At 39.1% G+C, this 23,002-nt stretch overlaps 1 protein-coding gene across 2 annotated transcripts in view; it reads left to right on the top strand.

Annotated features, from left to right (window-relative positions):
- Positions 1 to 3,286: 3,286 nt before the first annotated feature.
- COL2A1 (collagen type II alpha 1 chain) overlaps positions 3,287 to 23,002 on the top strand; it is a 91,435-nt gene continuing 71,719 nt past the window's right edge. The window contains exons 1-10 of one of the 2 annotated variants that reach the window (XM_081936532.1): positions 6,813 to 7,278; positions 7,852 to 8,058; positions 10,505 to 10,521; positions 11,188 to 11,220; positions 11,346 to 11,378; positions 11,468 to 11,521; positions 12,915 to 13,016; positions 15,191 to 15,274; positions 18,716 to 18,760; positions 18,891 to 18,944. In XM_081936532.1, the coding sequence (XP_081792658.1) occupies positions 7,167 to 7,278; positions 7,852 to 8,058; positions 10,505 to 10,521; positions 11,188 to 11,220; positions 11,346 to 11,378; positions 11,468 to 11,521; positions 12,915 to 13,016; positions 15,191 to 15,274; positions 18,716 to 18,760; positions 18,891 to 18,944 (741 nt within the window). In that variant the 5' untranslated portion in view covers positions 6,813 to 7,166. Of the gene's footprint in view, positions 3,615 to 6,812; positions 7,279 to 7,851; positions 8,059 to 10,504; positions 10,522 to 11,187; positions 11,221 to 11,345; positions 11,379 to 11,467; positions 11,522 to 12,914; positions 13,017 to 15,190; positions 15,275 to 18,715; positions 18,761 to 18,890; positions 18,945 to 23,002 lie in introns of those variants that run through there. The other variant, XM_081936533.1, reaches the window with a different exon arrangement.

The raw sequence follows: 23,002 nt of genomic DNA, 5'->3' as shown, positions 1-23,002 counted from the left end.
ATGGGTGCCAATTTTGTAATTGCTTAGATTTAACTGGGTCTAACCCCAACAAGTATAATTAAATCATTTATTTATTTACTTATAAAGTATTTATATAGCTGTCCATCTTCTAAGTAACTCTGGGCAGCCACCAATCAAACGTTAAAACGAATAGAAAAGCATACAAAACTATAAAGCTCAACAGATTAAAACATTAAAAACAACAAAGACCTGGCGTCAAGTCAAATTTCTAATGTGGAACTATCCAATCTTATCCCAGTGCTTGGGGGAAAAGCTAGGTGTTAAAATTTTACAGAAGGCTAGAAGGGTGTAGGTCTGCCCAACATAGATAGCAATATCTAAGGGTTTCCCCACCCTATCTGATCTGGTAGGATGGGTAGATGTCCTGCAGATAACCTGGTCCTGTGCCATTTAGGGCTTTAAAAGTGCTGAATAGCACCTTGTATTGCACCCAGAATTAAACTGGAAGCCAGTGCAGCTCCCTAACTAAGGTGCTACATGGGCAAACCCATTACTGTGCTCACTGCTGCATTGTGGACCAGTGGTATATTAACCATTAAGCAGACTAAGCACCTGCTTAGGGCTCCAGGCCCAAGGGGGAACCACAAAGTTGAGAAAGAAAAACCCAATGAAGTTGTACAGTATGTACAAAGGAGGGGGGCACCAAGATTTGTCAGTGCTTAGGGCACCAGTGAGCCTTAATCTGCCACTGTAGTTGACATTTGGAGATGTCTGGATTTGACAGTTACCTTTTTTGCAGGCTTTTTACTTCTGAACTACATTCCCTCCAGTGGTGAAATTCAAACATTTTTAACCGGTCCTGTGGGCATGGCTTGGTGGGTGTGGCAGGGGAAGGAAACTGCAAAATATCCATTCCCACTCCACTCTGGGGCCAGTCAGAGGTGGTATCTGCCATTTCTCCAAACTACTCAACATTTGCTACGGGTTCTCCAGAACCTGTGAGAACCAGCTGGATTTCACCCAATTCCCTACATAGGCACAAAATACGGAGTAAAGCTATCCTTCCAGGCTTATTGTATCCTTTTTAGGGGAGTGGGGGGAATGAACTATTTTAACTGGTAAAAAACGACACTAAGCACAACGCAGCTGAGCGAAATTACATTGCAACTAGGTAGGTTATTTCACCGTTTTCAGAACTGAGGCAGAAAGCTTGTCTATTTTGGACTTAGCATGAAGCCTACCGGAACTTCGGAATAACTATTCATCATAACCTATGCATTGGAATGACCTATGCTTATTCCGAAGAAGCTCAAAGACACAAAACCTTGCTGGCAACTAGTTGGTCTCCCAGATAGCTGGCAAAAATGCACTAGGTTCTCCGTTGGTTTGTCAGTCCTGTTGAGGTCCTATTTCCTCCCTCTTCGGAAATTTCCTCCACTTGGGAACTCCCCCCTCCTCCCCCGCAATCATCTGCCCCCCCCAAAAAAAACCCAGCGCTTGACAAAACGCCGCACAAACTCTCTGCCACTTGGCCTCCCTCTGGGCGCCAAGCTTCGAGCCACGTGCACCGCAAAACCAGAGTCAGGCCAGCTAAGCTGCGCGCGTAGGTGGACGCGTTCTGTCCCGCCGGAGCCGGCAGCTCCGCCTTCTGCCTGCCTGCGCTCTTTTTTTTTTTTTTTCTACTGTAGATCGTTCTCTGGGTATTATGTCCGAAACTGGGAATGGGTCTCCTTGGCCGGGACATGGGAGAAGCACTTAACGCTGGAGAAGGCGGCTCTCCATCAAAGAGCTTCTGGGCTGCCTCCTAAACTTAGTTCCTCAAATATAAACCTTGCTACATTTAATGGGACTTCTTAACTGTTGAGTAAGGCTCACGCCCGGCCTTCACAGCCACCTTTTCCTCCCAAGAGAGATCTTGGGCACTTACGGGGTCATTTACGTTTGATCGTCTTTTCTCTCCCTGGAAATGGCGATGCAATAATGGGAAGAGGGATCGGGCAGGGCTGGGACAGCGAGTATCGTCGTGTGCGGCGGGGACGAGGGGGGGAGGGGATCGCTCTCATTAGCCAGTATGTTTCTCATACCCTCCTCCGAGAGGGAAAAGGGGTCAGGAAGGGAGAAATTGAATGAAATGAGGGGGAGGGAGGTTATTCTGCCTATTTGGTCGTTTGCGCCCACTCAGTTCAGGAAACGCCACTCGATCATCTCAGCCATGGGGGTGGGGGTGAGGTAGTCAAAACTCAGACCACCTTCCCAAGCCATTTTCCCCAGCGTTAATTCAGAGTTGAATTAATCAGCGTCATTAATAGCATTTAGACGTATATACTGCTTCACAGTGCTCTTTACAGCTCTCTCTAAGCGGTTTACAGAGTCAACCTATTGCCCCCAACAATCTGGGTCCTCATTTTGCCCACCTCGGAAGGATGGGAGGCTGAGTCAAGCTTGAGCCTGGTGAAATTCGAACTGCTAAATTTCAGGCACCCGGCAGTCAGCAGAAGTAGCCTGCAATTACTGCACATTAAGCGGCGGAGAGAATGGCCCTAGAAAAACAACAACGGCGGGAAAATACAGGAGATATTTCTTGGGCCAAGCTGGGAAAAACGATTCGTGAGCTGAGGATTTAAACGGGACACACGCCTTAAAAGTAGCGGGGTATATTTAGTACGCAAGGGAAACAGTGAGGTTGAAGCATCTTGAGAGGGGGAAGAAAAGGGGATGCTGCGGACGGGTTCTCGGGAAAAGAAGGCAACAGGTGGGGAGGGCAAAGCGCTTTCCCCCCGGACCTGGTTGATGCTGCGCGCGTATCGTGTAGGCAAGCTTGCTTTAAGAATCCGGATAAAGTAAAGTAATCAGTCTCACTTCCCGATTTGTAGAAAAATCGGATGCAAAAAAGTGGGAGACTCTGGAGAAATGGAAGTTACGCCGACCCCGGGAGTCCAATTGAGCTGCTGCGCTCCCAGCCAGATTCCCAGCTCAAGAGCTCCGCGCGCTGTTCTCCGAAGTTGCTCCTTGGAGAGGAGAGCGAGAGATGGACGGGGCTGATGATGGAGATTCGCATATGAGGTCTGCCAGCCGCCGAAGCTGTAGGGGGGTGGGGGTGGAGGAGATGGTACGAGTGTGCCTGTATGGAGCGGGGCTGGAGAGGGAAGAGGGCCACAGACCCCTCCCTCTCGTCTGGTTGCCACCCGTTTTGGCTGCAGGAGTTGGACTTGAGGAGATCGATCAAGAGGAGGGGTCTCTAACTTGGGGACAAGGCTGAAAGCTCAGATTACAGCTCAGCTGGGGGCCAGGGGAGGACTGAGACCTGGGCATATACACGGGCTGCTAGAAGGCAGAGGGGAGCATCAGCCGCGGTGCTTCAGCCCAGAGCCCTCGGCTAAGGGTTTCTGCTGGGCCTTTTGCTACTTTGGATTCTCTTGCTGTTTTTTGTTTTTTTTAAAGACCGCGGAGGATCGACTGCATGAAGGCTCGGTAGCCACTGCGGAAACTACCACCACTTACTATCACCTCCTCCTCCTTTCTCATCCACACGAAGTTCCTGCATGTCTAACATTTAGACATGTTCAGCTTTCTGGATTCAAGGACTCTGGTGCTCCTGGCAGCTACTCAAGTAATTTTATTAGAAGTTGTCAATTGTCAGAAAGAGGATACACGTAAGTTACACCTTTCTTTCTCTTGTCCAGAAAGCAGGGGGGAAAGCAAGTTGATGAGGAATAATAAATTAGGGGGGGGGGAAATCAGGAGAACAAGCAAACTTTTTTTTTATTCACTTGTGGATTTGTACAATTAAACTTCCTCCTTTGAATTAATCTCCCTCCATCTCGTTCTTGCACTTGGTTTCTCTTCTTTCGGCTCCTCAAATTCTTTCCTGCGCAGAGAGATGCTGTTCCATCCTCCTAATTAGTCTGAAATCCCAATCTGTTCTTTGTAATGCTTGGTTACTCAAAAACAAGAGCCACATTTAGCACAATCTAATTCAAGTGCTGTACCGTTTCTTCTCTGCGCCTTCCAAACAAGTAGGGTGAGCTGGGGATAAGTTTTTTAAAATTATTATTATTATGTGTGTTTAAAGCATTATGTGCCTTCATCTAAAGATCTCCAGAAAACAGTATGGTAAAAAATCATATTCTCAACTCAGAGAGCATAAAATGACCCCTCCAATCCCTTGTTGGTGGAATGAAAGGGTTAACTGAATGATTTGTATAGGGGCTCATTGAGGGGGGGTCAAGACAAAAGAGAACATACCAGGAAGATTTTGGGGGGGGGGGAATCACAAAGAAAGATATTTATCCATAAGATCTAGTGTCTCTCCCCTAGTTCAGTTAGGGATGTGGAGTAAGGTGCAGATGGGGAATTTGATAGCTAACAGGTTTTTTTTTTTTTTGGTAGCTGAAGGAACAGGAGGAAAAATTTCCTCAACTCAAAAGAGGCCACCTGAGGGGTACAAAACATTCCAGAGGCACATCAGTCCATTTATTCTACTCTCACTCTTCACCTCCCCCCACATACTTAGAGGCATGGGAATCCTTCCTGTGTATTAGGGAATTGTGTATAACCATCCCCATCCCCCCTTCTTCTCTCCAAAGCTTTCATCAACTTACCCTCTCAATCATTACAAAATTTAGAGCCAAGTTCTCCCTTTTTCTGCCGCTCATTCAGAGAAAGCCTTTGTTGTTTGCAGTATTTTATTCAAGAGTGAAAATTGAGTAGGTAGAAACAATTCCTCCCTTCCTATATTTTGGGCAGGTTTTCTTCTGTTTGAATTCCATCCTTTCCTCCAGATATTAAATCAATTGCAGGGATCATAATCATGGAAGCTGGTGGAATTTCCTTTTTTTGCTCCTGATCTTGGGCCTTGCTTTCTCCCGGTGCAAAATTCCAGAGAAAGAGTCTAATTCTTTTTTTACTATTAATATGCTATAATCTCTGCAGTTGAGTCTTTTGAGTTGGTAAGAGAAAGAGCCAACTTTCAGCTTTTCCTGGGGTGGTTCAAGAAAGGGACCTGACATAGGTTGCTAGCCCTACTGATCAAAAGGTATTGAGGAGTTAGTCTACTCTCTGCTTCTAACAACCATAACAAACTGGGAAAACACTGGAGGACTACCAGTGGAAAAGAGCAGGAGAACTGTGTTAGTTTGTGGTGATCAAAAAACAAACAAATACCAGGAGTCAGGAGTTGCACTTTTTCTGACTAACACACTTTATTAAGAGGCACAAGCTTTCAGTGAACTAAGCAGGGCAACTGCACGCTGAAAGTAGCTTGGAAACACACTGAATCTTGGGAGATGATTTGTAATTCCCGATCACAATCAGGTGCTTTTTCTCTTATTAATCAGCTGGGGTGCAGAGCGTTAAATGTAGTCTTTCTAAGCTTAGCATCTTTTCTCACATCTTTTACCATGATTAAAGCACTGTGGCTTAGAGATTCAGAAACATGCAGGAGAAGCAAAGTGTTCATTGGCAAATACCATTTAATTTTCTTTTTGGTTTTTAAAAGCATATTTTCATATTCTCATGAAGGGGAAAGTTTTTAATCCAGGTGCTTATTTGGAGAGTCTCATTTTTTCCCTTTTACACACTGATCGCCCCCCCCCCCTCAAGTGTACTCCAAGGTTAGGGTGTAAGCTGAATCCTTGCTTTATGCAGGTTTATTTGCCTTGAGTAGCAATAGCTTCCAGATGCTGAAAGGCTGCCCATGTTTATTTAAAGTAGTCCCTACCGGAGCAATGTGAATTGCTCTCTGTGTGCATTTGAGAAAAGGTCCATTCATGAGTGGAGGGTCCCTTGGGCTCCAACTGGCTCTGCTGACTTGTGCACAATAGCCCCCCTGTCAGATCATTGCTGCTATCAGGCCTTTGCTAAGAAGTTAAAGAAAAGGAGAGGAGGGGGAGGGAAGAGATGCAAGTGCAAATGAGGTGCATTTTTAATATACTTTTTCTGATCTCTTCCCTATGAAGTACAATTTTTATTTCACTAACCTAAGGAGCGGGGGTTTCAGAGAGAGAGTGAATGAGAGTTAATCTGAAGTTTAAATTACAGTACCAAAGTCTTTCTCTGCCTTCTGGTTTGAACTCTTCCACCACTCTCCATCTGCCATATCCTTCACCAATCCGACATTAGTTTGGTCTTCTGTTGCCTAATAACCCCCCACACACACACATTTTAAATTAAAAAAAACACATTTTACTCTTCCTTAGAGTTATCAAGAATTAATTCAGGTCACTACTGTTTCTTAGATCCAGGTTGAAAGGAGCTGGAGCAAATTGGGTGGCCTCTAATATCCTCCCTTCCCCCATTATAGCCACGAATTGGTGTTAGGGATTGCAAAGTGAATTAATTATGTGGCCCAATATAGCTGTTCTAAGTCCTAAACCTCTTCCACCAGAAATGCTATCAGTTCAGCCAAGTGGCTCTTCAAACCACCATGAAATGAGACTATGCTTGATTATAAGTGATAGTTTGTTAAACGGCAAGGTCTGCTGAGTGAGGACTGAGGGAACTCTAGATCAGCAGTAGAGAGAAAGGGGGGCAACTACTATAGCTGAACTAAGACTGAGAATAAACATAACTTATACATCTGTGATTAGGTTTTAGGCTTGCCGAGTATTTTTTATGAAGTTGGTATCACTGTACCCAAGAGGTAATTTATAGCAAGCAAAATACGTTTGATGTGGCAGGAAGTAATAAAGACAATGCAGGAATACTCTTGGGCAAGCAATTGCTACTTTAGCAGTTACCCTGGAAGTAACTAATACTCTAGCAATATCTTACAGGAATCCATTACCCTAATTACCCTATAACTATAATCGCTGGGTAATACATTCTGTTAGGTCAAGTAGGCATTATCCTGCAGCTGAGGTAACTAATGCTCTAGCCTTTATCTCACAAATACCTACTACTGGTACCCTAGTTATTAATTTGCAAGTAATTATTATCCTGGCTCTTACCTTGCAGGTAGCTATTACCCAAGCCATTACTTCACAAATAAGCATTGTCTTGCCTCATGGGTGGCTATAGCCTCCTAGCACACCTCGGATAGCTGATGGTGAGGATAAATGAAAAATGTGACATGCTAAGTGTCTTGAGTCCACAGAGCTGGTAGGAAGGAATCCTAAAAGATACTCTATTTATTCAGCACTACTGGGGTACTATCTAGGATTTTGAGTAATGCAATCCCAGAAGGGGTTTTCAGAGGAAGACAAAAAATGATTATACAAGTATTTGTAAGACACTTCTTAAGAAGATATGCCGAAGCAACTTGGGATGTTCAGTCTGGAGAAACGGAAACTGAGGACAGACACGATAACCATTGTTCAGGTACATAAAGGGAAACTAAAGGGAAGTGATCAAAACTGCTCTCCACAGCTACAGAAACTAGAACCAGAAATAATAGCCTATAAATAAACAAAATGCTGCTACTTAGATTTGTTTTAAATATTTCCTGAAAGTAAAATTTTTGTATCAGTGGAACAGTTTACCTGAGTGTTCTGGATTCTCCATCTCTGGGTTTTTTTAAAAAAAAGTCTGGAGAGCTGCCTATCATAGATGGTTTCAATTGATTTTCCTGCACATTGCTGGACAGATGATTGGCCATGAATGTTATCATCATTGTTGTGAGGAACCCTGAGATAAATTTATGGGTACTACTTATGTGGAAGTAGGGATGGGGTTGGGAGCAGCTAACCAAAGGCCTTTATCCTCTATTTGTGAATAGCAAAATGCCCTCGTAACCTGTGGGAAGTTGATGAGATGTTCTTGGAGGGGGCTGGTTGGGAATAATGGAGGTCAATGTTGTATCACTGGCACAAATGCTGCTATTTCTTTCGCTCTTGGTTTCTGCTGCATTTGTCTCTTAACCTGCTTTCTCCTTTCCCTTTCCTTCTGGCACAGAGGAGGCAGGCAGCTGTGTACAGGATGGGCAGAGATATAGTGATAAAGATGTGTGGAAACCTGAACCGTGCCAGATCTGTGTTTGTGACACTGGCACTGTCCTCTGCGACGATATTCTCTGCGAAGAAATGAGAGACTGTCCCAGGCATGAGATACCCTTCGGAGAATGTTGCCCTATATGTTCTACTGATCAGCCCACCGCCAGTGGTTGTAATTTATTTATTTCTATTTCATATAAATAAATTACTTGAGAGATGATAGAACCAAACAAGAAAGATGAATAAGAGCCATGGATGTGACTCAGATGTTTTCGCATCCATGAAAGGCAATTGCTGCAAAAGGCTACTTCTCACAATTCCTCAATCTGTGTTTATGACGTAGAAGAGATTAATTAATTGAACCATGAATGTATGACAGAAGAAGATGGGCAGCATTGTTGATCAACTATTAACTTGTCTAAGACAGCCAATACATTTATTAACAGTGCAGGCATTTTAGACACATTCTAGTAATTTCAAAAATTTTCCTCAGCAAGTAGAAGGTTTTTAACAACTATGGCACCAACTTTTTCCTTTGCATTTACTGTTGCTTTAAAACATTGAGGAAGTGGGAAGAAGCTTCCTAATGCTAAATATGTCTTCCACTACACACCGTTGAACTGTGATTTCTGTGTCAGAATTTATAGGGTGACCTAGATAATGGAAAGGTTTTTTTATAGTCCTATAAAAGACTAATCAGGTATTGATATCAGGTATCAGATGGCAAAAACTTTTCCATGGGGTTTTTGAAGGACGAGGAATTTCATTCTTAATATCTAAATTTAATGATGTGCATAAATCACAGCTTGTGGCTACCATTAAAAAGAGTGATGCTGATGCTATATAGTGCTTTATTAAAATACAGTATTTTATTAGTGTACCCATGTTCAATAAACTTAAAGGAGTATGTAAGCAGCTAATCGGCACATCCTATTAATGCCAATGTGTATTTGGCACACATTTTCTAAACAGTACCTATTGCCTTATGCTTTATCAGCTTTCACTTAGTATGCCAATCAAAGTTATGTAAAAAAAATTATAAGGGCCAAGTATGAGGAACACAAGTGCCTTTCAACTTTCCCTCTTTGATCAGCATTCCTATTGAAGGCTAGTGTTTGGAAGGATGTAAAATGCTCAAGTAATTTTGGAGTTACTGATCACATCAACAAAGCAGGAGAAGTAGATAGCAGTTGTCCTTTTGGTGAAATGTGTTTTTGGTCACAGCAAAAAACGTGTATGGTTCAGCCTTGAGAAATCTACGAGGGTAAGCTAAAAAAAAGTCAAGATATTAGTTTTGATTGGATGATCACGGCTGCCATTTTTTACTTTTTGCACTCAACAGACACACACACACACACACACACACACACCTGCCTAGCAGATAACTCTGGCTCCTCCCATATGTTATATCTCTCTGGAGCCTTAAAGCCCAGTAAAGAATTCCTGGTTCATTAATTGAGGGGTGGGGGAAAGGCCTCAAGCATCAAGAGGTCAACCTTTCCCCTTGTGTGAACTTTAAAAGAATGACCTAACTTTCATACCTCAAGTTTGGGAGATGATTTATAAGGCTTCCCTCCCTCACCTCTGTGCTGCCTTGGGGTCCTGTTTTCCACAGCAATGTCAGGAAAACAACCACTTTTTCAGTTTCAAAAATAGCAGTTTTTTAAAAAGTCTTAACAGTAGATGAGGAATTGTAACTAGAAGTGGCCTTTTTTTTAACCCTTTCCCCTCTTCTGGCTGTCTGAGGCTCCTCTAATTAAAAGGGAAGCATCAGAAGCAAAGTAACAGGAAGACTGCCAGGAGGAGTAAAAGGGTTGAGAGCTGCAAAAGCTAACCCTGTTTTTTCTGTGCATTGGTTTTTTGTTTTGTTTTTTGTTTGCAATTAAGCTGGTTTGGCTTTTAACCTCTGTGTTTTGCCTCATGCATCTGTGTTTTTTTTTAATAGCCTACACATCACCCTCAAACCTAACGTTTGCTTATTTGATTGATTTAACCATGTTTAGGGGTGATGAGTTTCACTCATTTTTTAAAATATTTCATTGGGAAGTTGCTTGTAAACAAGTCACATTTTGGGAATCCAACTTCCTCCAATCAGTGGGATTCTCAGTTCTCTCCTTCCATCCTATGCAAATGTATGTGGAAGAAAGTCCTAAATGGACACAGTTTTTAAATAGACAACATTGCTTTGATAAAACTGAACTGCAGTTCCTGTGGGCAAAGTGGAATTAAAGTTAGCTAGCCTGCTTTAGCATGGCTTGCAATGAATTATTCAGAACACTATTATTCTCTCTACACTCGCTTGTTTTGTTACTTTGCATCAGCCCTTACATTCCCAGTGTAAAAAAAAATCCTATGACTGTTATATTCCTGGGACATCAGCATCTCCCACCGAGCAGTGATTTGAAAGAGGGCAAACACTGAAATAATAAAGCTCTCCTGTCTGTTTCCTTGATCTAGTTACAGGTTATCCTATGTTTGTCTCTGTGTTATCACATGCTTCATGAATGAACAGACTGAGGACATTTGTGAAACTCAATTTTTTATATATAGTTCTATTTTCAAAATAGTTCTGATGTTTTCTTCTTCCCTCTCTTTCTCTCCTTCATTCTTAACAGGGCAACCTGGTCCCAAGGTAAGACAACTGAACACTATTAATAACCACCATTGTCTGTTAGCACTCCAAGGTTTGCCAACTATGTTAGAGACACAACAAGGACTTGCATCATTGGTTGCTGTTCAGTTAGCAGCTTTATTAATTTAAAATATGTCATTCATAACCTTTGTCGATCTGCTTTTTTAAAAAAGTGAATAAGTATTACTTATCACCAGGTCCCCCAAAAGCGAATTTCTGCAGTATGAGATGCTATAAAAAGCACTGTTGTGGCTACACGTTCATTGGGGTTTGACTTCAGCCTGAGGGAGAAGACAGCTCTTCAGAACCAAATGATGCAGTAGATAGTTATCATGAATTATGACAGAATCTGGCTATGAATGTGAACGGCAATCTGACAGCTTCCTACTGAAATTGATGATATAATTGCTTTGCTCCAACCAAATGAATATTTTAGTGACTTTACTAAGTCTGTTCATGTTTTAGGTAAAATTATGCATACCGTGGTTGCAAAATTGGAGGTTGGATACTCTTTAACACCTACAGTTCCTACAGGCTATCTATTGCTGTAATGTTGGAAAGTTAAAAATGGTAGATTTAGAGTTCAAGATGTGGGAATTGACTGGCTTGGTATGTTTGGTTTGGTTCCCACCCATCCCCTAATTTTACATATTTTGTATCTGGCAGGGTCAAAAGGGAGAACCTGGTGATATCAAGGATGTAAGTTTCAAGTTTAATGCATCCCTTTCTATTTTTTCTTAAAACCTAGCTGTACAAAGTATACCTTTGACTGAACTGATTTTCTGTATGTTTTCTTCTTTTTCTTGTTTTCTCTTTTGGTCTAGGTTGTAGGACCAAGAGGCCCTACTGGACCACAGGTAGTGGCGTCTTCTGCTATCTTGTTTACATGTATTGAAAAAGAGGTCTTTTAAAAATGGGTTGTGAGTGCTCTCATTATCTTCTGCAGGGACCTTCAGGTGAACAAGGACCAAGGGGAGAACGTGGAGATAAAGGAGAAAAGGTAAAACCAACTATGCCTGTGCAGTGTTTAATGAACTAAACAGGCTGCAAGTCTATTTATACTTACCTCCGAGTAAATTCTAAGCAAAGTAGAGTTTGCATCCAATTCAAGGGGTCTAGTGCTGTAGTTGTAGAATACCATTGTCTATGTCAAATTAGCAATTTTTTGCAGAAGTAACTCATCAAACCCTCAAAGCAGGTCCACCAACATTAGATATTACTGTTTGTATTAAAATCATAATCATCACAAGAAGTGTGGAAGAAGATCACTTAAGACATGATTTAGTAAGTAAGAGGCAGGATTAATACCCTGACCAATGAACTTCTAGACACCTCCCTTACCTGAAAAATTGTTGAATTTACTGAACCAGCCCAAGGCATTTGGCTGTATGTATCTGAGCCTCTCCCATACATACATCACTGCATTCAGCATCCAAGTTGAACTGACAATTGAATTCTACTTCAGTGCTCACAGTGCAATAACATTCTTTAGTGCAAACAGTCTAGTTTTGGGGGCACAGAATAAGCTACCTTAGGGATTGCAGGGAGCCTGGTATTGGGATGTTCCTTGCTCTCCAAAACTTATCACTGGAAATAATTACCTATGACTATTCTGCAATAGAACAAAACTTCCAAATTAGTAGACTTGTATGGCTAGTACAGTATTTGGACAATGCCATTTTCCACTTATATCCTTCCATTCCCAATGCTTTCTTTCTCCTCACAAAATCTATTGGTATATTTGTGTGAGAGAGACATGACAATTTAGCCATCAAATATTTTGACTGGTAAGGTGAGGACCAAGCTTCTGGAAGTATTTTTCTTTTGTAGCCTTTGCATTTAGTTAGATAATAATATACAGTTTCAATACTTTTTAAGCCAAATAGTGTATGTTAGAATTCAATTGTAAAGTAATGAAATGGGAAAGTGTGTGCTCATAATTTTATTCCTCTATGAAACTTAACTGGCTGAATTTGAGCCAGTTGCTGTATATTTTAGAGGTTTTTTTGTAAAGTGTATGAAAGGCATTTTAAATCTTAAGATCAAAATGTTTCCCAATATTATTAAGAATTAAGAGGCACAATCTAATGGCATGGTATCCTATCCCATGCTAATTAAAATTAGTATACTGGGCAAAATTCCTAATAATATAGGCATAGGATTGACACACTGAAATTTAATGTAGTTATAAACAATAAACAACCTTTAATGCAGTGGAACTTTCTTTTGCATAGTTTTGAGTTATAAAATACTGTTTTAAAAATTATGAGATTAACTGCATTAGAAATTGAGGTTTTTAAAAATGATGTATAAGTGAAATGTTAACTGGACATAAGAGTGGAGAGTTTGATATTCATGAAATATCTTTCTTCCTTCCATCCATCCATCCATAGGGTGTCCCAGGACCACGTGGCAAAGATGGTGAACCTGGTACACCTGGCAATCCAGGGCCCCCTGGACCTCCAGGACCTCCAGGCCCCCCTGGCCTTATGGGAGTGAGTATTCTTGACTTTAGGGAAAGTTTTAATCTCACAGCTTCTGCATATGAGCGTTACACAAGTCATGTAAATACCTCCTTCACTGGGTTGCCTCTCGAGAATTCCTAATGGAGAAGTCTTACTTCAGAATAACATGTGTAATGTGTTGCACATTCAAATACCCAAAACAGCAAGTAACACTCGTGATTATTTTTTAATCAACTAACAAGGCCTTTGACCCACTCCTGTTGCTTTGCTCTGTGAGACTCTGCATGAAAGAATAACGTTCCCTTGTGTTGAAAAGCTCCCTGCATTGCTTGAAGGGGGGAAGAAAAAAGCATCATCATAATCTATAATAATATGAACAAAATTCCTCGCAGCATAGCTAGTTCAGCATTACTAAGTTTATTTTTCTGCAGGCCGCGACAAAGAAGCATTGGTTTTAATGGAAGAATGCATTCTTAATTTTTGCCGGGTCAACAGAGGGTCACAACAGGGTGGACCATTGTTCTTTGTAAATTCAGGCTGTGCCCCATGACCCAGAATCCTTTGTAATACTAGAGTGTTCGATGGGCTTCCTCAGCAGGCTGACTGAAGTGGGAAGAATTCCCTTAAAGAAGAAGACCAAATGCCTTTGTCAGTATAGTTTGGACCAATAGCCCAGCAGTGAATTAGATATGCCCTACTAACTAATTGATTTCAGTAGACATAATTGCCTCTGTGTTTCGTTGTGTTACTAAGGTCCAACTGATAGTACAAATGGCCTCTCGTAACTGTGGGATCTGTTGACTTTGCTTACTTTAACAGAGAAATTACAAAACATCTCTGTTTAATCTACTAATTATCCTCTAGCTCCTTTACAGGGAAATATTTAAAAAAGTAATGTCTAATCCTTGAATAAGAAAACGTAGAAAGATCTAATTGTTTTTAATTTCGGGGGAGGTTTTAGAATGATCAGGTGAGTGATGGCTAGGGACAAAAACATTTCCACCCTGGGTGTTTCTATAAAATCATTTATTAAAATCACTCACATGTTTTAATTTCTTTTGCTGTGAATCATGGATTTTTATTTGCAATGCAAAAATATGACCAGTGATAGAAATGCTTAATAGTATTTCTGTAGAATATGTACCATGTTCTCACTTTGTAGTTGCAGTAACGATTTCAACTTTGGATCTACTTTATTACACCACTCATAGGATACATTCACAAGGTCATATTCTTGTAGTTCAAATTAATATACTTTCACAAGTAACTTCCACTTATCAGCAAACACTAACAATTCACCACAAAAGATGCATTGAAAAGAACACAAAACACCCGCTGTAATTGTTTCCAAGCTATGCTTTTGTATAGGATGATCTTCTAGTTTCCGATGTGCGCATACGCACCGGCAACCTAGTCTTCCAGTTTCTGGCACAATCTGCACGCGAAGACCAGCTGGCTGGTGCACATGTGCGCACCGGAAACTGGAAGATCATCTTCCCGGCGTGTGCATGCGCATCTGGCAGCTGCTCTTCTGGTTTCCGGCACTTGGTACCGAAAAGATTAACTAACACTAGTATAGGATATGAGTAGTTCTTAGGTTAAAAACTATTCATCTTGATGTGAAATTTAGGGTTGCTTTTCTGCGCACCCCTAAATGGTGACAGATTTTTCTTTGAAAATATACTTAGCAAAATCCATATTTAAGTTACACTTAAATTATTCTAAGTGCCTTTTTATAACTTGAGATTTATTGATTTACTTTACATTACAAACACCATGACTTCAAGAGTAGTTAAAATATCTTTTATTTATAAATAACTCTTGAAAAGTTGGGTAGTATTACTTTTATTTCTGTCACTACAGAGTTTCCATTCATATCCAATAAATCTTAAACACTTTTGTAGAAGAATAATCCATTGCTAAATGAAATGCCCCCTTTTTTCCCCTCTACCTGAAATTCTTTCCAGAAATACCTGATAAAATATCTGCATGAGTTGCAGGGAGAGAGAAAAATGGTAAAAGAGAGCAAGCTTACCCAATTTCCACCCCCTCTCTGTAAGATGGCAAACATTGCCCATCAGATATAAAAGAAAGGTCTGTGCTTTTAAAAGACCTTCTTATATTTCATATGGTACAAATATTCTCCATTTAATCACGTCATATTTTGCATCTCACTGAAACTATGTTCCTTTTGTCTTTTGCAGAACTTTGCTGCTCAGATGGCTAATGCATATGATGAGAAAGCAGGCGGTGGGGGTGCTCAGATGGGAGTGATGCAAGGACCTATGGTAAGGATTGGGAGAGTGTACATTCCTTGTATATTTGCACTACTCTACTGGTTTTATAGGGACGCGGTGGCTCAGTGGCTAAGACACTGAGCTTGTCGATCAGAAAGATCGGCAGTTCAAATCCCTAGCACTTCGTAATGGAGTGAGCTCCCGTTACTTGTCCCAGCTTCTGCCAACTTAGCAGTTCGAAAGCATGTAGAAATGCAAGTAGAAAAATAGGAACCACCTTTAGTTGGAAGATAACAGCATTCCATGCACCTTCGGCATTTAGTCATGCCGGCCACATGAACATGGAGACATCTTCGGACAGTGCTGGCTCTTTGGCTTTGAAACAGAGATGAGCACTGCCCCTTAGAATCAGGAACAACTAGCAGATATGTGGAAGGGTAACCTTTGCCTTAATCTTATATATCAACTTATGGGTCTTGGCCTAATATCCTCCAAAGAATCTAGTCACAGGGGTGTGAAACTGGTAGCCCGTGGGCTGGATGTTTCACGCATAGGCCACACCCATCCCTGCTTCGCAAAGAGGGAAACGTCACGATACATCATGTAACGGCACCGTGACACGGTTAGTTTGACACCTGAGATCTAAAGAGTTGATTTTAGTGAGCCTGAGAGTTGAGTCATGATGATGGGCTAAGCAGGTTTGGTAAGCTGTAGCTACCTAATTTGACCTAGATTTCACAACAGTTTTGCATATGAAAATGCATTTGATCCAAAGCTCACATTTTATATAAAACAATTCAAAAATATTTTAATGTATATTTTTGTGAGAAATACGTTATTGGCTAACGTATGCAAAAATGGAACAAACAAAAATAAACTTTCTAGGTGAGAAGCAATCGCTACTTTAATAAGGTGATCTACATTGATTTCAATTTGATTTTCAAAAATTTGATTTTCAAAATGATGACCTTTCTGCAGAAAACAGATGGTGCGCTTCCCACTGGGCTTAGTAGTGTCACTTGAGCCTGTGATTTCACTGGTCAATAATAATGAAAGGGATGGGAGGTACTTTCTCATAAATTGATTGGGCCTAATGTTGCCCAAACATTTTTTTTTCAATCTGAGGTTCCTTAAGAGCTAAATATTTCTTATTTTGGGGGTTGGGGGAGGGGAAGTGCTGGGAATCTAATCAAGCTTTATCTACCCTAAAATGTGGCTGCAACTTTTGAGTTTCATAGTTAATTTTAGACCTGCTCACCTAAACAACCGCCTTAATTGCTGTTTTGGAATTATGTGGATACAGGATTTTGAGAGTCCAAAAATAGACCCAGATTCTTGGATATTCACCTGAAAGAAATAGGCTCCTTGATGAGTCAGGAGTGTTTTTCCACTTCTCATTTTTATGATTCATGTAAATATTGATTGTTATGGGATGATGGTTCTCTTACAAAAGTTGGAACCTTAACAAATATTTTAATTTGCCATTCTCTTGACAGTGTGAAGCATTTGCTAGGGGATGCAGAATATAACAGCCTATTCAACTCTGTAGAGTAGTTATACTTTGAGCAACTTGGCATACTAAACGCCTATTTTTATATTAGAAATTATGCATTTTGACAAACTTAAAAAAAGATCAGGAAAATTGGTTGGCCATAACAGTATCAGCAATGGCTGTGTTGGTCATTTTATATTTCAAATTATTTAATTATTTTAATTTTCACAATGATAGTGTATGTAGATATACAAAGCAGATATGTATATTAATTTCCTTTTAAGAAGATATCAAGAGTACTTTATGCTTGTTTTATTATTATTTAATCTTATACTTTTATTTTGTTTTAAGCAAAACTTTTCAGAAAAATTATAAATATGGGTAATTAATGAGGTTGTGCAATTTTTACTCAATTTGTCAATAAAGATTCCAAGCAAAGTGTATTAAATTAATTTTATGCTATCAAAAAGAAATATAAATCATATTGTGGTTTGAGCTTTAACCTTAAAAGTTTACAAGATATTCTTCAGATGGCCTTAATTTGAGGAATTAGGTTATTGTTTATACATATACGATTCCTCCATCTTCTCAGTCAGTTTGCTTTACAACACTGCTTGTTTTTCTTTTGAAAATAAGAAATGGCAGACAAATGTCTGTGTCACATACTTTATCTAGATTGTATTAGCCATTAAGAAATGTTTGATTAACTTTCATGGTGCAATCTAATAAATCAAGAACGGCTTTGAATCTCTTGATTGGAAATAAGATTATACCTCCTTTCCATTCATTTCTTTAAATCAAAAGGATCCTACAAATTAGCAAGCATTTTTTAAAAGTCTAAAGACCACGTTACTCAAAAGAGTTATACTCCTAATTTAATAACTAGTCAACTAGCACAGGATCAGGGTAAAATCTGAGGTTTTGAAGTGATTCCATCAAAGTTATAGCAATACCAATTTTCCAAATACCCCCTAGTCCCAACAAAAAATGGTTCGTTTTCAGGATGATATACTATATTGCTTTGAAAGAATTGCATGGACATAGGATCAATTGGAGCCATTGCAAAGAGAGTGGAGATCTCAGAATCTCTCCTCAGTTCTTGTGAAAACCTCTTCAGGCCTTCCATTTTCTGCCTTGGGAGCCTTCAGACAAAAGTGCCCTGGTCATTTAAAAAAAGATTTTCTTAGTTTGCATTATCAGATTACTCAAGAACGTGAGCAGATTGTTGTAATGTGGAAGTGGGTTTTAGAAAATAGCTGTAGGCCTTTGTATTATTATTATTATTTGCCAAAGCTGCTTAAGGACAGGTGCCAAAATCTTTGAAACAGATGATTATAGATAGAGAAGTAATGGAGAGGGTTGTTTCGGGAATTCCCTCAGTGTTTCCCTTGGACCAAAGGCTGAAGTTGTGCAAAGACAGATAGCAGCTACTGTTCTTCAGGATCCACAAAACGTCAGCAGGAAATTTCTGCTATCCAGCATTTCTTGGCAAGCTGTAAATGAAATTCAGTCTTAGTCAACATGGACTGTTTCCAAGAGAAACCGTGTGTGTGTGTTTTGTGCGCGTGCTTCTTTTTGCCTCAGCATGCCTTCCCTAAATAAAAAATAGTTCTGCATGAATACAGAGGGAGAAAGAGAGAATTAAAGGAAGCAACATTATAGCTGTAGCCATGAGATTAGACCCACTCTCAATCAGGCTCAACTCTTCTCTTGGGCTTCAATTATAAAACATAACAATATTGATATTGAGGAGAAATTTCCTGACAGTTAGAACAATTAATCAGTGGAACAGCTTGCCTCCAGAAGTTGTGAATGCCCCAACACTGGAAGTCTTTAAGAAGATGTTGGATAGCCATTTGTCTGAAACGGTATAGGGTTTCCTGCCTAGGCAGGGGGTTGGACTAGAAGACCTCCAAGGTCCCTTCCAACTCTACTATTGTATTGTATTGTATTGTATTGTATTGATATGATTGTTTTTCCCCTTTTTTATTGTTACATAGGGACCAATGGGACCACGGGGTCCTCCAGGACCATCAGGATCTCCAGTGAGTATAGAATTTGATAATTTCCTTAGATGACCTTGCAATGATGACCTGAAAACAATACCGTAGAAAAACAGAAAGATTGTTCTATCTTGGGATGATCACTGATGGTGCTTCTATCACCATTTTTCAGGGCCCTCAAGGATTTCAAGGCAGCCCTGGAGAACCCGGAGAACCTGGTTCTGGGGTGAGTATCCAGGAAGCAGTGTTGTCTTAACCAAAGGCATGACATTTTCAGCACAAAAAACTGACATATATTTCACCTTCCATGTGTGCCTGCAGAGATTTCCCTTGAACTTTCAGCCAGCAGGAGAACTGATTGAAATACCCAGTATAAGAATTCTTAAAAGGTGTGAGGGTCAGGAAAGATAAAAGCGCTGTGCAGTGTTACATAGAGCACATTGAGAAAGTTGGGGATCTTGTTTAGGAGAAAAAAAAGGTATCTCTGGTTGGATATGATGATGTGTGGCACAGATAGCCCTTGACCTAAGACCACAATTGAGTCCAAAACTTCTGTTGCCAAGCGAAACAGTTGTTAGTTGAGTTTTGCCCCATTTTACAACCTCCCTTGCTAAAGTTGTTAAGTGTATCACTGCAGTTGTTAAAGTTAATACCATGATTGTTAAATGAATTTGGCTTCTCCATTGAATTTACTTGTCACAAGAGGTAATCACATGACCTGGGATGTTGCAACCGATATAAATATGGATCCATCAAGCGAAGGGAAGAAAAGGAGTCTGCCCTTTTTAAACTCAGCTCAGTAAAACCCTTTATTACCTTAATAGTAACACAAAGTACACTTTTAGGAAGAAATGGTCTGTGTTTAACAGTTTTTCTCCTGTGTATATTTCCCCTCAATCCTTTCCCTCAGAGCAATCGTCTCCAATTGCACTAATTTTAATCCTGGGATCAAAAGAGAGAAATGGGAACAATAACAGAGCATAGGGTGAGAGAATTGGGGATAACCATCCCAACTTCCTAGTTTGTTACTTTGCCTCACTTTAGTTCTATGAAGCCAACAATTCTATTATAGGGGGTTTGGGGATGTATATGCTATTCAAATAGCAGATGCTTATTACAGATATACAGGACCTTAGCCCAATCAGCCAGATATTATGAGCCTTGGGACTTTTAAATCACATTCTTCACATTGATCTATTTGAATATTATAACCAGCATTCTTAGTCCATTGTACATTCCTTAAATTATTCTTCCTGTATTTCCAAATCTTAAGAAAAGTTTATACATTTTAGCCATTGTGTGTTCATCATTTGTACAGAATTTATTTTCAGATTTATCACATTCTATTCCTAGTAACTTTATATTAAACCTCTCTGAATTGTGCGTATGGGAACCATTAAAACTAAAACTATCTGACCCTCTTTATATGTTAATCATTTATCTTTGGTTAGAGAGAAAGAACCATGTTTCTTGAGTTGAGGCCAACACAAATATTTTGGGTATAATCTGGGTTTGTACCTGTTCTATATCCGTAGTATGGCGTTCACAATTTTTTAAAATCTACTTGTACTTTAACTTTGTCATATTATAACTAATCATGCCACCCAAGCTTCAGACAATGATCTGCCACATTTAAAAATCTTTTGTTTCTTAACAAAAGCTATTCCTGCATCTAAAACAAACAACAGGCAGCAAAATACAGTTTAAAATCAGGTAATCCCAGTCCTTCTCTTTCTATCTTGGAAACTCTCTCATTTAATCCTTGCTTTCCCCCCTGCCATATAAATCTGGATATGTCTTTTTGTCCCTATTTAAATGATGCATCAATTCTTAATTCTTGTTCTTGTCTGAAACAAGAACAACATTCTAGACAACACATTCATTTTTACGATAAAAATTCTTACAAGGACAATTGTCATTTCCCTCATCTTCTTAAATCTTTCTTAATTTCATTTCATACTTTAAAAGAAATTATTTTCAAATAACATACAAATCTGGTTAGTTATAATGATACCCAGATATTTTATTTTTCTCAATCTGAAAACCTGTTTTCACAGACAATTATTTTTGGATTTCATATTTTCTCTCAACATCTTTGTTTTTTCCTTATGGTATTTTTAAATCCAACCAATGTACCAAATTCTCTTAATTTTCCCATTAATATGTATAACCCTTCTATAGGAATTTCCAAAATTAAAACCAAATCATTGGTGAATGCCCTTAGTTTATAAACCAATGTACCAAATTCTCTTAATTTTCCCATTAATATGTATAACCCTTCTATAGGAATTTCCAAAATTAAAACCAAATCATTGGTGAATGCCCTTAGTTTATAATCTTTTTAAACTTAACTCCAGCAACACTCTCATCTTGTCTTATAGCTGTATTCAAAATGGGCATCTCTACCTTTTTGTATTTCACAAGTCATTATCAATTCCTCATTCATAATTATTTGTGGGTTTGTAATTTATACAGCTACGGTATTTCAGTCATGTACTGTAATAAAGTTCTCTCTGAAATCAGTATCTTCCAAAATTTTAAACAGAAAATTCCAGTTGAAATTATAAAAAGCTTATTCTGCATCAAGAAATATGGAGGCAGTTTGTTTTTCATTGCATTGCTCCAAGTATCTAATACATTAACAACATTGTTAATGTTATCTTCTAATTGCCATATTGATCTTCATAGATAACATAGAACATTTTTCAGTCTTTTAGCTAAAATTATGAATATCTCATAATGATCATTCAGTAATGATATTAGCCTATATTTTGGGGGGGCAATGTCAAATCCCATCCTTCTTTAGGAATCAGTGCTATATATATTCCTGTCCAACTACCCAGTGTCTTTTTAGTATCAAAAACAGAGTTCATCATTTTTTTTCAAAGGTAATAAAAGGTCATCTTCAAAATAATTTTAATAAGAAGCCTATGATCCAAATATTTTATTTTGTTTGATTTTTTAAAATAGCATTCCAAATTTCCCTTATTTTATTGGTCCCTTCATTGTTCATCTTCAGGTATTTGTTGACTTGGTAAATCTTGTTTCTTAAAGTATTCATTTGTCCTTGCAAATGAAATTTCTTCTCTTAGATAGTATTGTATAATACTGTACTGATGAAATTTTCTTTCAATGCTTACATTATTGAGCACCGCAATTTTCTCTTTCTGTAATATTTTTCCCCTTTTCTTTTCTCAGGAATTTTGCTGAGTCAAAATTCCTTTGTGTAACAACATTCCATTTTATTTCCCTCTCTCACACACACACAATTAACATAGAAAGATGACACTGTAGGAGTTTAATTTGCTGTGGGATTTTTTACTCTCTCCAGAGATCTCATTAGTTTATTCTCTTTTCTCTTTATATTTAGAATTATTGTATATTTTTGTCTCTTTTTTATTCAGTTTATTACTCTGTTGTATAAATTGTCCTTCCATGAATGCTTTGAGGTTTTTGATTTTTTTTAACTTAAAGTTTTATTTCATATACAGTATTTTATTATATTTTTATACCTGGATATTATTTACTGGGCAGCATATTTTAAACAATTATACTTTTATTATTGCCCTAGTAATTAAAATAGGCATCTACTGCTGTATCAACTTAACTATTGCGCTATGGGGGAGGGGTCATGACAGTATGATATACAGGTTATATGAAAGTTGTTGGAATTTCCACACAATGTATTTGCAACCCTCTTAGATTAGCTTGACATCTAGGCAATCCCATGTCTTTGGCAAGGGAGCCAATTTGTGACTGGTTTCAACTAGACTGTACAAAAGAAACCATTCTAAGGCCAGTTTCCAGATGGAAATGCTTGGTACTGAGGAGAGGCCATTCCCACGTTGGAGTGAACTCTTGCCACCACTTCCATTGAGCTCTTGACCTTCAGCTAGAGCAGAATATCCTGTGAGGAGAAAGTTGGCTGAACAATTTCCTTGATCTCATATCTTGCCCAAAACAAATAGGATGAAAATGACAAGACTTGAGCATTCCAACTGCCTTCAAAGACCTTCAGTCTGTTAGGTTCTTCTTTCTTTCCTTTAAAGAGGGGATGAATGGATTTCTATTTTTTTTTATAATTATGGTTGTTAAACCTGCAGCTGTTTGGGTAGGAGCAACTATTTTCTTTCCATATTCTCAACATTTCTAAATTGGCAGAATTCAGACAATTTTCAAGTTATCTACAGATCACTTTGAGGGATCAGGGATGGGAAGCAACAGCAACGTGGAAGAGTCTTAGTCATTGCCTTATCTCATCTGGCTTTTTAAAAATCACTTTCC

This window comes from Natrix helvetica (assembly GCF_964273705.1).
Source record: "Natrix helvetica genome assembly, chromosome: 1".
NCBI classification, from domain to species: domain Eukaryota; kingdom Metazoa; phylum Chordata; class Lepidosauria; order Squamata; family Natricidae; genus Natrix; species Natrix helvetica.
This window is presented reverse-complemented; position numbering and strand designations above follow the sequence as displayed.